General features: G+C 36.8%; 1 protein-coding gene across 4 annotated transcripts in view; it reads right to left on the bottom strand.

Annotated features, from left to right (window-relative positions):
- Positions 1-6,690: 6,690 nt before the first annotated feature.
- CBLB (Cbl proto-oncogene B) overlaps positions 6,691-13,066 on the bottom strand; it is a 129,524-nt gene continuing 123,148 nt past the window's right edge. For all 4 annotated transcript variants that reach the window (XM_053970566.1, XM_053970568.1, XM_053970567.1 and 1 more), the window contains one exon: positions 6,691-9,772. In XM_053970566.1, the coding sequence (XP_053826541.1) occupies positions 9,510-9,772 (263 nt within the window). In that variant the 3' untranslated portion in view covers positions 6,691-9,509. The remainder of the gene's footprint in view (positions 9,773-13,066) is intronic.

Raw genomic sequence — 13,066 nt, forward strand, 5'->3', positions numbered from 1 at the left:
TTGATAAATAGGTTTAAAAAGCAGCTAAGGATCTTGGGTGCACAGGTGGTTTTAAGGGCACCGAGAAATCTTAAAATATGTTGGATGACAAGGAACTTGTTTCAGAAACTGGACCACCTGAAACTGAGGTATCACAATTGCCCCCCCAGATAATTTCATTATATTTGGGCAATAACAATTCTCAGCATGCCTGATGGCTGTATGATTTGTTGCCAGTCATAAGCATAAAGCATAGTCACAGCATGACTGCTCTGTAGCTGGAAAATTATTTCCACAACTGCACTGAAAAGTGAAACCCAGATTTCAATTCTGAGAAAAAAAACCCACAATCTCCCATTTCAAAGTAACCTGTAAGGTCTCAACACTTTCCCCATTTAACAGGTTCCAAACTGAGCTCAGATACAAAACTGCCAAATGACAAAATTTTCTTTGCTTAATCATTCATTTTTAAGACTTGGTGAACTTTCTCACTATTAATTTCAAACCACCTAATTTGGTGAATCTTTTCTAAACTTAGACATCAACTAAGTATATTTTTATTAGAATATAAAGAACAAAAGAAAGGCCCATTCTTTCTGAGACTTGTTAATTTAAAGCAGCATTAAATGGAATTATTAAGATGTATTACCCACCACCATTTGTGTTTCAGCTGATGATCGTAATTACACTTCTTATTTAGTTATGGAGAAAGTTTTTCATCAAATGAACCCTCTTCTGTCTTCCTTCTGGTTTTTGGTTTGTTGTGGTTTTTTTGGTTTTTTTTTTTTTTTTTTTTTTGTTTTTTTTTTTTTTTCTTTCCATAAGGGGATTTTCTTCATCTTTTTTTTCTTTTCTTTCTTTGCAGATACCTTTGTCACATCACTCCTTCCCATTTCCTCTGAGAAACCTTTTTAACCTCTTGTCACTGACATGCCAACAAAAGATTAACAAGGTCTTTTTCAAATAGTGCTGAACAAGCACCAGTAACTTGGAATAATTTCAGGAAGTATAGGGAGCAGAAGTTTCCCTACTTGTTTATTAACCAAGAAACAAGCAAACAAAAATAGTTGGAGGATATGCAGCTCCCTCAAAGCCACTGCTGAGTGCTAGCACCTTTCTGTTTTCAAAGGCACATGCAATAGCTTCCAAAAACTGAAAATAAAAACTTCTCCACCATAAAACCTGTTCTCTAAATAAATAAATACATTCAAAAATGCTTCTCCTGAAATTTCTTTTCTCCCACAAACATGCTACTAACAAATCAGGCAACTAGACTCACTCCACACACCTCATACAGTTCTCCTGACAGACTTTGCTACTGTCTTGAAAGGGAGACCAGGCAGCCTCAAGAGGCATGATATTGCTGTAACAGAGAAAGCTCAAATACAAGATGATAAAATATCAATAATACAAGATCCCATAGGGCAGATCACTGAAAAATAAATTTCAGCTCAACCAACCAAGGAAAATCAATCCACATTGCTAAGGTAGTTGGTACATCAACAAGAGTTTGCATACGAGCTGTTATTCCACACTGCTGTGCTCATCACTAGCAAGAAATTAGCCTTTGTCCTGTGCACCCCATCAGAGGAGATGAGTGCACTTCACGAGGCAGAGTACAGCAACCACTGAACAGGCATGGAAATGACACAGGCTTCAGGATAGGTGGAGTTTTACAGCATTATGCTCATGACACCACACACAAATAGAGCAAATTACATAGCTACAAAAAGCGCAAAGCATACCCACAATATCTTTGCATGAAGCCACAGTCAATTTTAATTTTGTCTCAGGCCTTTACAAATTGTTATGGAATGTGGATAAAAAGGTAACCAAGAGCCAGTCTGATGGCAGGCTCACAGCCTGCAGCAATGCCCTGGTCAGCCAGTATCCTAAAAACAAAGCACAGATACAATCAGGGCTCTGCCTCTCCCAGTAATCTTGGAGACTCTTTACTCAGCAACACCAACACATCAAAGGAAAGGATGCCAATGCATGAAGACAAGTCTGTGTAACTCCAAGCAAGGTTTATTTACTGCTAATAGTCTTTCTGCTCAAGCTAAACCTCAAAACACATAGAAAAGCCTTGAAGGGCCTGGAAACCTCACTTCAAATCACAGGTAAAAAATGTCTCTATGAGAACTGACTAAGCAGATTGCCACAAAGAATTTCAGCACTGTGCCACAGACCACAGCAAGGGTGGGGGTGGTGTGTGTGTGTGAAGAGTAGTGGTGTGAGGGCAAACACTAAAATAAGGGCATTAACTATGGCAGAGATCACTCTGGAATGTTTCATGCAGGAACATAAGGCCCTTTTCATGTAATTGTGTTCTGCCCCAAGTGTGGCAAGTAAGATTTCCCCCACTAAAGCACACCCTTGTACAGTACAACTCAAATACCCCCCTCTACCCACACTCTGAAACACTTCTCTAAGTTTGCACCAAATGTCCACCCATCATTTCTCATCTGATTCCCTTGCCTCCTGCTTCCATTACACAATATTCCTGCTCTCCCAAGAAAATCACAGTTCTAGCACCTCCTTGCTCAGCCAGGTTGTATATTCTCAACCCTTCCCTCACTATCCAGCTGTCCTGTCTCTGGAGGATCTTGTCCAGTGGGCAATCTACACTTCTGTGCTAATGAAATGCACCCAATTCTGTTAGAATTTGGGAAAACTATAATGTGGCTCCTCCTCCAGGCAGCAGCATGCAAACCCACAAACTTATCTCTGGTCATGCTCACAGATATTGGTTCACCTCAAAAGCTACAAAATTGTCATCAACACAGCTAACATATGGGCAACACTACCTGACAAATGAGGAAGAAAAGTCTTTTGGAGGCCATTGGTGGAATCATTCAGATATAGTGCTTTCACCTTCTCTGTGTGAGAATTTTCAAGCTATATGATACTTACCTCTTTGATTTCAAAGGTCAATCTTTTATCCCAGCTGCTTATAGTAATCAATCACCTTTATGTGCAAGTAAGTTCCCAATTTCACTGACACATCTTATAAAATTCATCCCTTCCACCTGCTCCTCAATCAGTACTGAAAGTAAGCAAATGTTTTTTTGAGTTTTCAAGATACAAACCAAATTTATTGGACAAACTTATTAACTCCCATATATTTAGACACAATTCATCTCAAATAGAAGGGCTGTTACTAGAAGATGTCATCTGTGTTAGTTTCTTTTCACGGCTCAGAAGCAAAATAGGGATCTGCTGAAATTAGAAGTGGATTTCATCTTCATCCCTGACAAGTAAATCATGAAATACAAGAATGGTCTTCCAGGTCAAGAAGAGAACAGGAAAAAACCCAGTGATAATAAAGAAAACAGGCTTTCTCACAGAATTCTCAATCCATTTTGGATGACCATGCTCATGGACCATTCGGATACAGTGCAGAGAATCTGTATAATCACTGAGACAGACAAGGCCAGCAAAACACTTTATAAGGGACCTCAGAAAAAAATACTGATGTGGTTGCAAGCTGAGATAGGAAACTGAAGTGTCTGTCATTATGGAGAGGAAGGAGGTGCTGGTGATTGATGTCACTGAAGAGATTTGGGGTGGGAGAAGATGATAAAAAAAGTCTTAGAGGGAGCAGATGAGGATGCACAGTGACACATCCATTGTGGGACAAAGGTCAGGCTGAACATGGCTCAAGCTGGCATGTAGGAGAGAAGGATAATTTGAATTTTAGTGCATAAGCCTAATAAACGTACTACTGACAACAGCCATAGTGAAAAGAGAATAAAAGCTTTGAAATAAAGGCCCAAGAATTTCATATGGACCACAATAAATTGGTAACCAAAATGTAAACATAAGGAAACACTCAAGTCACATGTTCAAGTAAATTAATAGTCAAAATTCTTCAAAAAACTACCAGCCACTACCTTCAGGTATTTCTGAAAGGCTAATGATGCAAATTTACTTATGTTTGTAAAGAATTAGAAATTCAATGACACTCCATTAGCAAATTAAAGAGAGTTCTCCAAGGGCACTTTCTGTATTGTGGTCTAATGAAAACTAGGGAGCAGATATTACTTTCAGTGCCCTGATCACTACACAGATGCACAGAAGCCAAATTCCCTATTTTGGAGTAAATGTATGTACCTCTCCAGCTACACAGGGACAAAGACTTGCCTTGTAGAACATGGGTGACTGTAGTAGCTTGACTACTGTGCAGATTCAGCTACCCAAAAGGAGCAGGAATTTTGTAACATGATTACCACATGGTCTGAACTCCCCAGGCTGGTATCACCTGACATTGTCTGTCCTCCCCACTCCACCAGACCAGCATGCACATCTCAGCATACATGCACACATCCTTCAAAAGCCAACATGATGAAAACAGAGGTGCACCCACTGAAATCCTTGAAAACAGAGGTGCTTCCACTGAAATCCTTATAAAGCTTTTGTTTGTTTTGCTAGCATGTAAACACTTTGTGAGCACAATGCTATTTCACACTTCCCTCTGCTGCTAAAACCCTGGCATCCTACTCCTAAACATTGTGATTTCTAAATAAGACACACTGTCCTCAGAGAAGGACACTTTCCTGAGAAGAACACAGTAACTGAAACCTGGAAAAATCATAAACAAACACTCCTTCCTGTGCACTAGATCTCCAAGCAATTCACACTAGCTAAATTTACACGGCAACAGCAGAGAGGGACTTGGATTGTTACTACAAAATTATCTCCTTCTGCCTAGTTATCTGCTCATCTCCCATCCTACGGGCTACTGTGGCACTTACTGCAATAGAAATGCTGTTTTCCAAGCAGTACTGTTGTAGTTGAACTGGCTGATTCCTTCACAGATCCAGACAGATGCAAACAGCTTCACAGTTCAATGGGTTTATGCTTTTACTTCTGGCAGGTCTACAAAGCAAGAATCTTGTCACAGTTCACAATATTCTGAGTCTTCTAAGTTCCTTACAATCCTGAGGATGTTTATGCAATTAAGTTTCACAAATTTAAGATTTATTTTTGATTTAAGATTAAGATTTGAGAATTAGCATTCATTCTGAATAAGAATTTCCACTGCTAGACATGAGATCATCTAAGGCCAAATGGAATGTTCATATGTCACAGTAACAGTGTTTTAAAATCTAAACTTATCAATTTCTTGATGGAAACTTACTGAAACTGATTAATGGAGGCAGGTATCTCACCCAGAATAATGACAGGGTCTATCAAATAAAAATTCCTGAAATATTCCTAGAGCACCCAGCTGCTAAAATTTGATTGTAACACAATAAAGTAACACCTAACTCTCACATAACAGTAAAAATGACAGAAATAGGTAAATTCTCTAATTAGCAATATGACTAGTGACATACACAGTAGACAAGGATTTAACACACTGAATGAAGTACCATGAAAATCTCAGCACTAAAGGTCTAATCCAGCTGCAGGGAACAGTGCTGAGGTTGAAATAGCAACACTTGTATTGTTATGCATAGCAGAGGGGTTTGATTTTCTAAACTTTTGCCAGAATGCTGGGATACAGTAACAGGAAAAAAATGTTTTACACAGCTAAAATATTTTTGACATTAAGAGTACAATGTTGGAGAATGTAAATTCCTGGGATATTAAAAAAAAATATAAGTGTCAGTTATTGCAATTTTCTTCAGGAAAAGAATCCTGCAAATTAATATACAGTCGGACTGTGTTTACCACTTTGGATTCTAAACATTTAATGGTTAGCATCTTTCTGCTATACAACTATTACATGCACATTCAAAAATTACTGCCAATTTATTAACTTTCACTAGTGAAATTTAAAAATGAAGTAATGTATGGGGATAAAAAGCACATGTCTCAATGCAATGATTCACCCTATTTTAGGGCAAGGCCTCATTTTTGTGGCTTACAAAACAATTTTTTTTAAGGCACCTACACAGGACAGGCTATGTTGCTAAAGCATCATATGAAAAGTGATAATATTCAATAATAGAGACAGAGTCTTGAAAAATCATGGACTAACCCAAAATTCTCTTAACATTCATTTTATAAAATACCTTACACGAATAGATAAAGAACTTGAGCATACATAAAATAACCAAAATTTAAAAAGAATGTTGAATAAAATATAAATTAATTGAATCACTAAACATCACTAAATTTGCAACATTAGACAAGTTTATAAAAGGCATTTTCAGATAAAATAGTTATTTGAAAGAAAATCCTTCAAAATGGAAACTGATGAAGTCCTTTTTCAAGAAGTCACTCCTAAAAGCGCTAAATTCCAGGTCATCAGGTAGCACCTGAATTTGCTTTGAATACGGTGTTCATTTTCTTCAAAATTTGTCAATGTTTAAGACACAAATTTCAGGTCAGAGTTGTCAGTGCAAAGTAAAGCTTCAAACTGAAAGTGAGAGAAATACAACAGAAGAAATGATCCTGGTACAAAATTTCCTAAATTCACATTGTAAAAAACTGTGCCAGATGCACTCTTGAGATACTGGACATTAACAAATTTTACCAGTAGCCATTTTAGGGTTCCAGACAAGCCATTAACATGGCTAATTATATTTGTTTCCTTTACCACAATTTAAATTTTTCCTACACAAAGCCTTTGGAAAAGATCTGTGCTGCTGATGTCCACTTGCTCTGCTCAACTTATTCAGCCAATTTGCTCAAAATGCAGTAACTCAGCAAAAAGGACAGAAAAGGTGAGGCCAACAGACAACACAAGGATGGTCTAAAGACTTAAAATGTTTCTGAGTTTAATCAGCTTTGTTCACCCAAGCACTCATTCAAGTCAGTCTTCCTTAAAGTTATGTAAGTGCAGAACACACTGCCAGGCTCAAACCTTTAAGTCTTTCAAAGGTTAAAAATATGTTTAGAAAACGATGTCTTTAGAGAACTAGACTGCAGCCAGATTAATTTATTTTAAGCCTATTAATTCCTGCAAAGTAAACTTCAACACTCCAGCTAAGCAATTTTGCTGTTTGACTTTCAAACTACTAACCAGAACAGGTTTGAAACAGTCTGTATGTTCCACTATTTAGAAGTGTTATTAGCGCACTCATTTAAAGATTAATGGAAATCTTTTCAAGTTACCACTCAAAATATTGCTAATCAAGTTTGGATTTTTAACACATAATAAAAAAAGTGTCTCTGGTGGTCACAACCAGAAAGAAGGAAAACTTTAAAAACCTTCATCTATCAGACAGCAGTTCCAGCCTCTAACTGACATATAAGGACGTAATTTATACTAAGCTGCTGCATAAAAAGGAGAAAATGAGTTCTTCATTACAATTCAAAATTTCAAAACTCAATCTGAAGATTGTTTGTTTGTCCTTGTAAAGTGCTCTTTTTTTCATCACTGCTATGCTGGCAGTTATGCTAGAACCTCATTTCAGTAATTCCAGTACAATCAAAGTGTATAATTTAATAGCCTGAATAATTTTCAATTTATAGCTAGTTAAAATGCTACAGTGATGTTGCAAACAAACGAAATGAACAAGAGGGTTCCATACTACACAAAACTTTCTCCCAAAACAGAGAAAAGAGGTTAATTTGAGTCAAAAGCACAGAATATAACTTACACCAAAACTTTTCTTAAGCTGTACTTGAGGAATGAACAATTACAGGAAGATGCAAATGTCTTTTCCTGGAACATAAACTCAGAACCATTTGCTTAAATCCAAATGGAGCAGCAGCTCTTCCCTATACCCTGTATTCTCCTGATAATCTTCTATCACTGAAGCAGATTAACAATATCCATACTGTGTTTTGTGATGCTACAAAATAATTTTATCAGTTTTAAGAACAAGTCATGAAACATCGGGACTTTGAGATAGCAGAATAATTTCCAATGGGTGTTCTCAGTTACTTCAAACCTGCAGTTCAGCCATGTGCTGTCTTTGAAAACATCTTTACAGCAAATGCACTGGCTGGTGAGATCTGATCTTGTAAGTGATATAAATTCTAGCACTTGCTCAGCAGAGTGAAAGAGAACACTAACAGCTGAAATGGAATAATGAATATATACTTCACACCCAGCCTGGCACACCAAAAATTTTCATATACTCATCACATATCAAAATGAGAAAAAATATTCTAAATACCACATGGTTTTATTTGTTCAATAGTATTAGAAGAAAAGTTTCAAAGTTTCCCAAACAACCAAGAAAGCAGCAATCTTAAGAATTTTTCTGAAAATGTTTGGACTCAACTTTTAAAGTATTCAGAATAGAATTGTCTTCTCTCTCTTTTTTAAAATCAGGAAGATTTTTAAAATGGCTTACATCAATTGGGGCTCAAAAATAAAATGCCAAAGTTTGGTGTATAACTAACCAAGTAAAGCAAAAATGTATTTCCAACTAAGCAGTTGGAAAGTGTGTGAATGAATTTGGGTGTTAAACACATCCTCGAGGATTATAAAGTGTACAGGGAAGGGAGGATGTTATTAAAAAATTTTGCAGAAAATATTGCTACAGTAGCATTAAATTAACAGTGCATCAAAGATTTAAAGTTTCCAAGTTAATACAAACTGATCCAAGCCACAATGAACCACAGGATAATCACTCAAACAAGACAATAACCGCATTCTCCTTACTGAATTTAGAACTGGAATTTACCTGAATACCTTTAATATCATAGAAAAAGATTCCTTTTAGTCTTGCCATGAAGAACTGGTGCCATTAGTGTGTAATCAAAACACAGAATTATGCTGCATGCAGTGTGCATTTGGCTTTTTTTAAACATCTGAAATCAAACACTCAATTTTGAAAGAGATTTTACATGTAAGAACTCAGTATCACTGCTGCATGAAGTGTTTTATTTGTTGGTTGGGATTTTTTGGTGGAAACTGTATATAAAAGACCTTGAGACTACAGGTCATGGAATTCTTGTGAAACAGAAAGCTGCCCAAAATTACTGTCAAAATACCTTTAAAAAGGCAGTTCACAAAATAATGTGTTTTACATTCAGATATGTCCTCTCTCAAAAGCAAAGGAATCTCAGAAGAAAAAAAAGAAATCAGTAGTGAAGGCCACATACTTTTTGTATTTGATGAACTGAAATGCAAAAAACAATTAAAGCATCTTGTAAAAGAAAAAAAAAAAAAAAAAACAAACGAAAAACAGAACTTCTAGAGAGTGATGATTTAGTTGATGGAGTGGTCAGCATGGAAACTGTTGGGAATACTACAGCAGAACTGACCACAAGTACAAGGGAATATGAACAGGACATAGTACAGGCACAAACTAGAAAACTGTAACTTGCCAACTTGTAAACAAGAAAAAGCATTTCACAGATTAAAAGTTCTAGGGAAGTAAACTTCTTATAAATTATTTTGTAAGTTCAACCCTGATTTAAAAAAGTATGGCTAGCAAAAATACATAAGCCTCAGCATATTTATAAGTCTTGATCACAGCAGCCAGGAGCCTTTGATAAACGGCTGGAAACAAACACCGTTCTGCTAAGGATGGAAGAAAAATATCCATTCTGTTCTTCCTCTCATGCCCCAATCCACATGTGTATCTGTAGAATTCATATGCTTCAAGAAAATCTTGATACTGCTATAGATTGAGACGTGGGGAGACCAGTGGAGGAAAACAGACAAACTCTCTTAAAATACTGCGGGCCACGTCAACGTTATTCTGGGCAATTTCAAGTGCCCTCTTGACTTCTTCAAAGGAATAGCCCTCTCCCATAAGTTTTGCAATTTTTGCATCCACATTTTCCGTGGAACTGTCAGAGCTGTATGGTTTCCTGTGATGTATTTCTGGTGCAGTTCTTCGAGGAAGTGGTTTAGGGGGCCTGGCTGGTGCTTGTGAACCATCTGTTTCAAATAAACGAGATAAAAATCATTATAAATTGGCCTAAGACTGTGTTATATGTTGGTCAAACCCCATGAAACTGTTTTAAAAGTAAAAGTCTAAAGGAACATGAAGAAATAGTTTAGTCAACCAATACAGTTAATTTTAAAATTTTGACAGAAGCTGAAGTCCTCAAGAAATCTAAAATGGAGATAATGTAGCGATATACTATTATAATAATAATATAAGAACATGCAATTTACAATCTGGATTATTGAAAGTTGGAAGAAAAATAAAGTATGATGGAACAGGAGAGACAGTGAAAATAGCCAGTCAAACTCTTAAAATGAAACAAATGAGCAAAACCCAAACACAAATTTCATTAAAATTTTATTGAGGACCATAAGTTGTGTAGAAAAGGAATCCAGACAAACACACTTGAAGGAGAAAAATCCTTGAATTATTAGTCCATTTTCTAGATTCTGTTCATTCAGTTGCTATTCATGTCATGCACAGCAGCTACAAGTAAGTACATAAATAAGTGGTTTCTCCAAAAGACCTCTAGTCCTATTATTCCCATGATGAGAACAGAACATGCTCCTTCCTCTCCAGTCCCGCTTTGGAAATATCTCCCAGGTTCCTATCTTCTATGGAAAGGTTACCTTCACAGTTAATGCTGGTGACTAAGAATCATGATGTGCTGGTGAAAAAAGCTAATATTCAAACTTGCTAATCTTCTCAGAGTCAAAAGTCTCGTGCTCAAGTAAACTTGGTACTTTACTGAAACGCCTTTATCCTTACTGATTCCACAATAAGAAGCTTAAATACAAGCAGGCACAGCACAGAAAACACTTTCAAGAGCAAAATATCTAAAGAATTTAAAAGTCTTTAATCCCTCAAAAAGGGTTTTAACAAGTCCTATCAACAGTGACTTTGATAGATAAATTAGAGGAATTTCTGGCTGTGATACTTCCTGTTTTCTTACACTGAGAGCAGTGGCATTTTCTAGCGTTAAGTACTTCAGAGACAGCTCTTTAGGCATGGAAGAAATATTATATTTCCAGTATTCTTGTTGCAACCTTATCATAACACTGGATAGAGAGAACTATAATTCAACCAAGTGCATTAACCACTTCAGATAAATGAAAGCAGTTCACACAACAGCATGTTTAATGCAGGTGTATTTTCCTTTCAAGATAGTTTTTCCATCAATTTGGATGCATGTTGCTATAAAATTTAATTCCACTTCTTAATTCAGAGAGTTAATAGTACGTTTAGCAAGATGGTGATATTCATATGACAAATGGATGAAAGAAATGTGATTAAACATTTACAGTAAGTGGCTAAGACCTACAGGTACTAAGGGCTACTTCATATTTGTTTTGATTTTTTTTTCTCTCTCAAGATAAAAAGAATGATGTAAATGATAAACATTCTGAAGCAGAGCCAGAGCTGTAATGAAGGTGTGGAAGATCCATGAAACATTTGGCTGAGAAATTAACCATACCTCAGGAAATGCAGTTAATCACTAAAAATTGAATCAGAAACAAGTTCAAATTTCTCACTTCACTTATTTTAGGAAACTCAAGACTAAAAAAGAATAATATTCTTTATCTTAAGAATAATGGCATGTCATTTAAAACCAATCATTTTTCTTTCACAAACCTTCAAGCTGTTTTAATATGTACATTCCATTATGGACTTCATTTCTATACAGTATGAAACAAAATTAAATTTACAAACTTTACATTTTCCCCTGGGCTTGAAGTATAGAAGAAAATCCTTATGCATAAACCAGATCCTTCCCTGTGCTTGTGTTATATGAGGATATTTTTGCTTGACTCAGCCTAATACAGACTTAAAACTGAAGTTATTTAGTGTTTAAAACCTTCACTTGACTGAAGCCTTCAAACAAACTTTATGAAGCAATCACATAATTTAGAAAGATTGTTTGTAATTCTGTCATCAGATTTGAAGCATAGGCATTTTATTCTCACTGCAACGACATCTCTCTATAGCACAGATACCCTGAGATCGTCAGTGCTCTCTCTCAATTCCCATTATTATTTTTTTAATTGCTGACATCTCTTTCAATATCTTCACATCCATATAAAATTTCAGCTAAAGCTGGGTATCATATTGGATCCTGAGCTTAAAGATACTAAGCCTAAGCTGCATGTCCATCTGGACACTGAGATAGAGGTATTAAACAGAACTTTCTTTCCCTACCTCAAATCCTCTGATTTTCAGCCACCACAGATGTCTAACTAAAAATTCAAAATAGATTTTCTAACTGTGCAATTCAATTAACAGTTTCTACCACAAGCAGCTTCCTCCACTGCTTCCATTTCTGTAATTCAGCACTAGATTGAACCCTTAGGTAAGGGGTTAGTACAAAGGCAGACACACAGGCTCATTTAATAAGTGCTTAAAAAGCATGGGAAAAGTGGTGAGAGCTCTATGGCACAGTGGGAATCTGTTCCTCTCTGCTGTGAAATGCCCTTCTTTTCTTCCCTTGCTGCTTCTCCTGGATTCCTTGCTCTTTCACCGACAGACAGAAGCAAGTGCCAAAGGCTGGCTGTGAAGGCCCTCTGTGGAACAGGGGGAAGCAGCTATGCCTCACCTGACTGGGGTACAGGAACAAAGCACACCCAGGGGACAACACGTGCTCTAAAGAACTCAGAGAGCAGGGAGAAGGTGAGGGAAGGACCCACTACTGCTCCATCAAGCTGTTTGGCATGATCTTTGTACATTGCAATACTGTGGAATACATTATTTCTTCCAGTGTTAACTGAAATACACCCTGGAGTAATATTCTTGTAAAAGGAATCCAAATCTGCAAGCGTTTTCATAAGGCCAACTGAGGGAATGAATAGGCAGCAGGTAAATATATTAAGCAATCATTTGAATCTGTATCTTACAGAATAGCTAACTTCAGCAAAATAGAGCAGACATCAATTAGAGGCTTAATTTTCTTCTTCCTTTCCCTCTTATTATTGGCTGTGCTTAGGTAAAATAATCTATAATTATTAGCAATATCATAGAATAATAGAATGGGTTGGGTTGGAAAGGACCTTAAAGATAATTTAATTCCCCCGCCCCACCCCATCATGGGCAGGGACACCTTCCACTAGACCAGACTGCTCAGAGCTACATCCAATCTGGCCTTGAACACTTCCAGGGATGAGGTATCCACAGCTTCTCTGGACAACCTGAGGCAGGGCCTCACCATCCTCACAGTAAAGGACTTCTTCCTGATACTTCATCTAATCTCCAGTTCTCCCTTGTCCTCTCACCCGATCTTGCAAAAAGTCCCT

Source organism: Vidua macroura, chromosome 2 (assembly GCF_024509145.1).
Source record: "Vidua macroura isolate BioBank_ID:100142 chromosome 2, ASM2450914v1, whole genome shotgun sequence".
NCBI classification, from domain to species: Eukaryota; Metazoa; Chordata; class Aves; order Passeriformes; family Viduidae; genus Vidua; species Vidua macroura.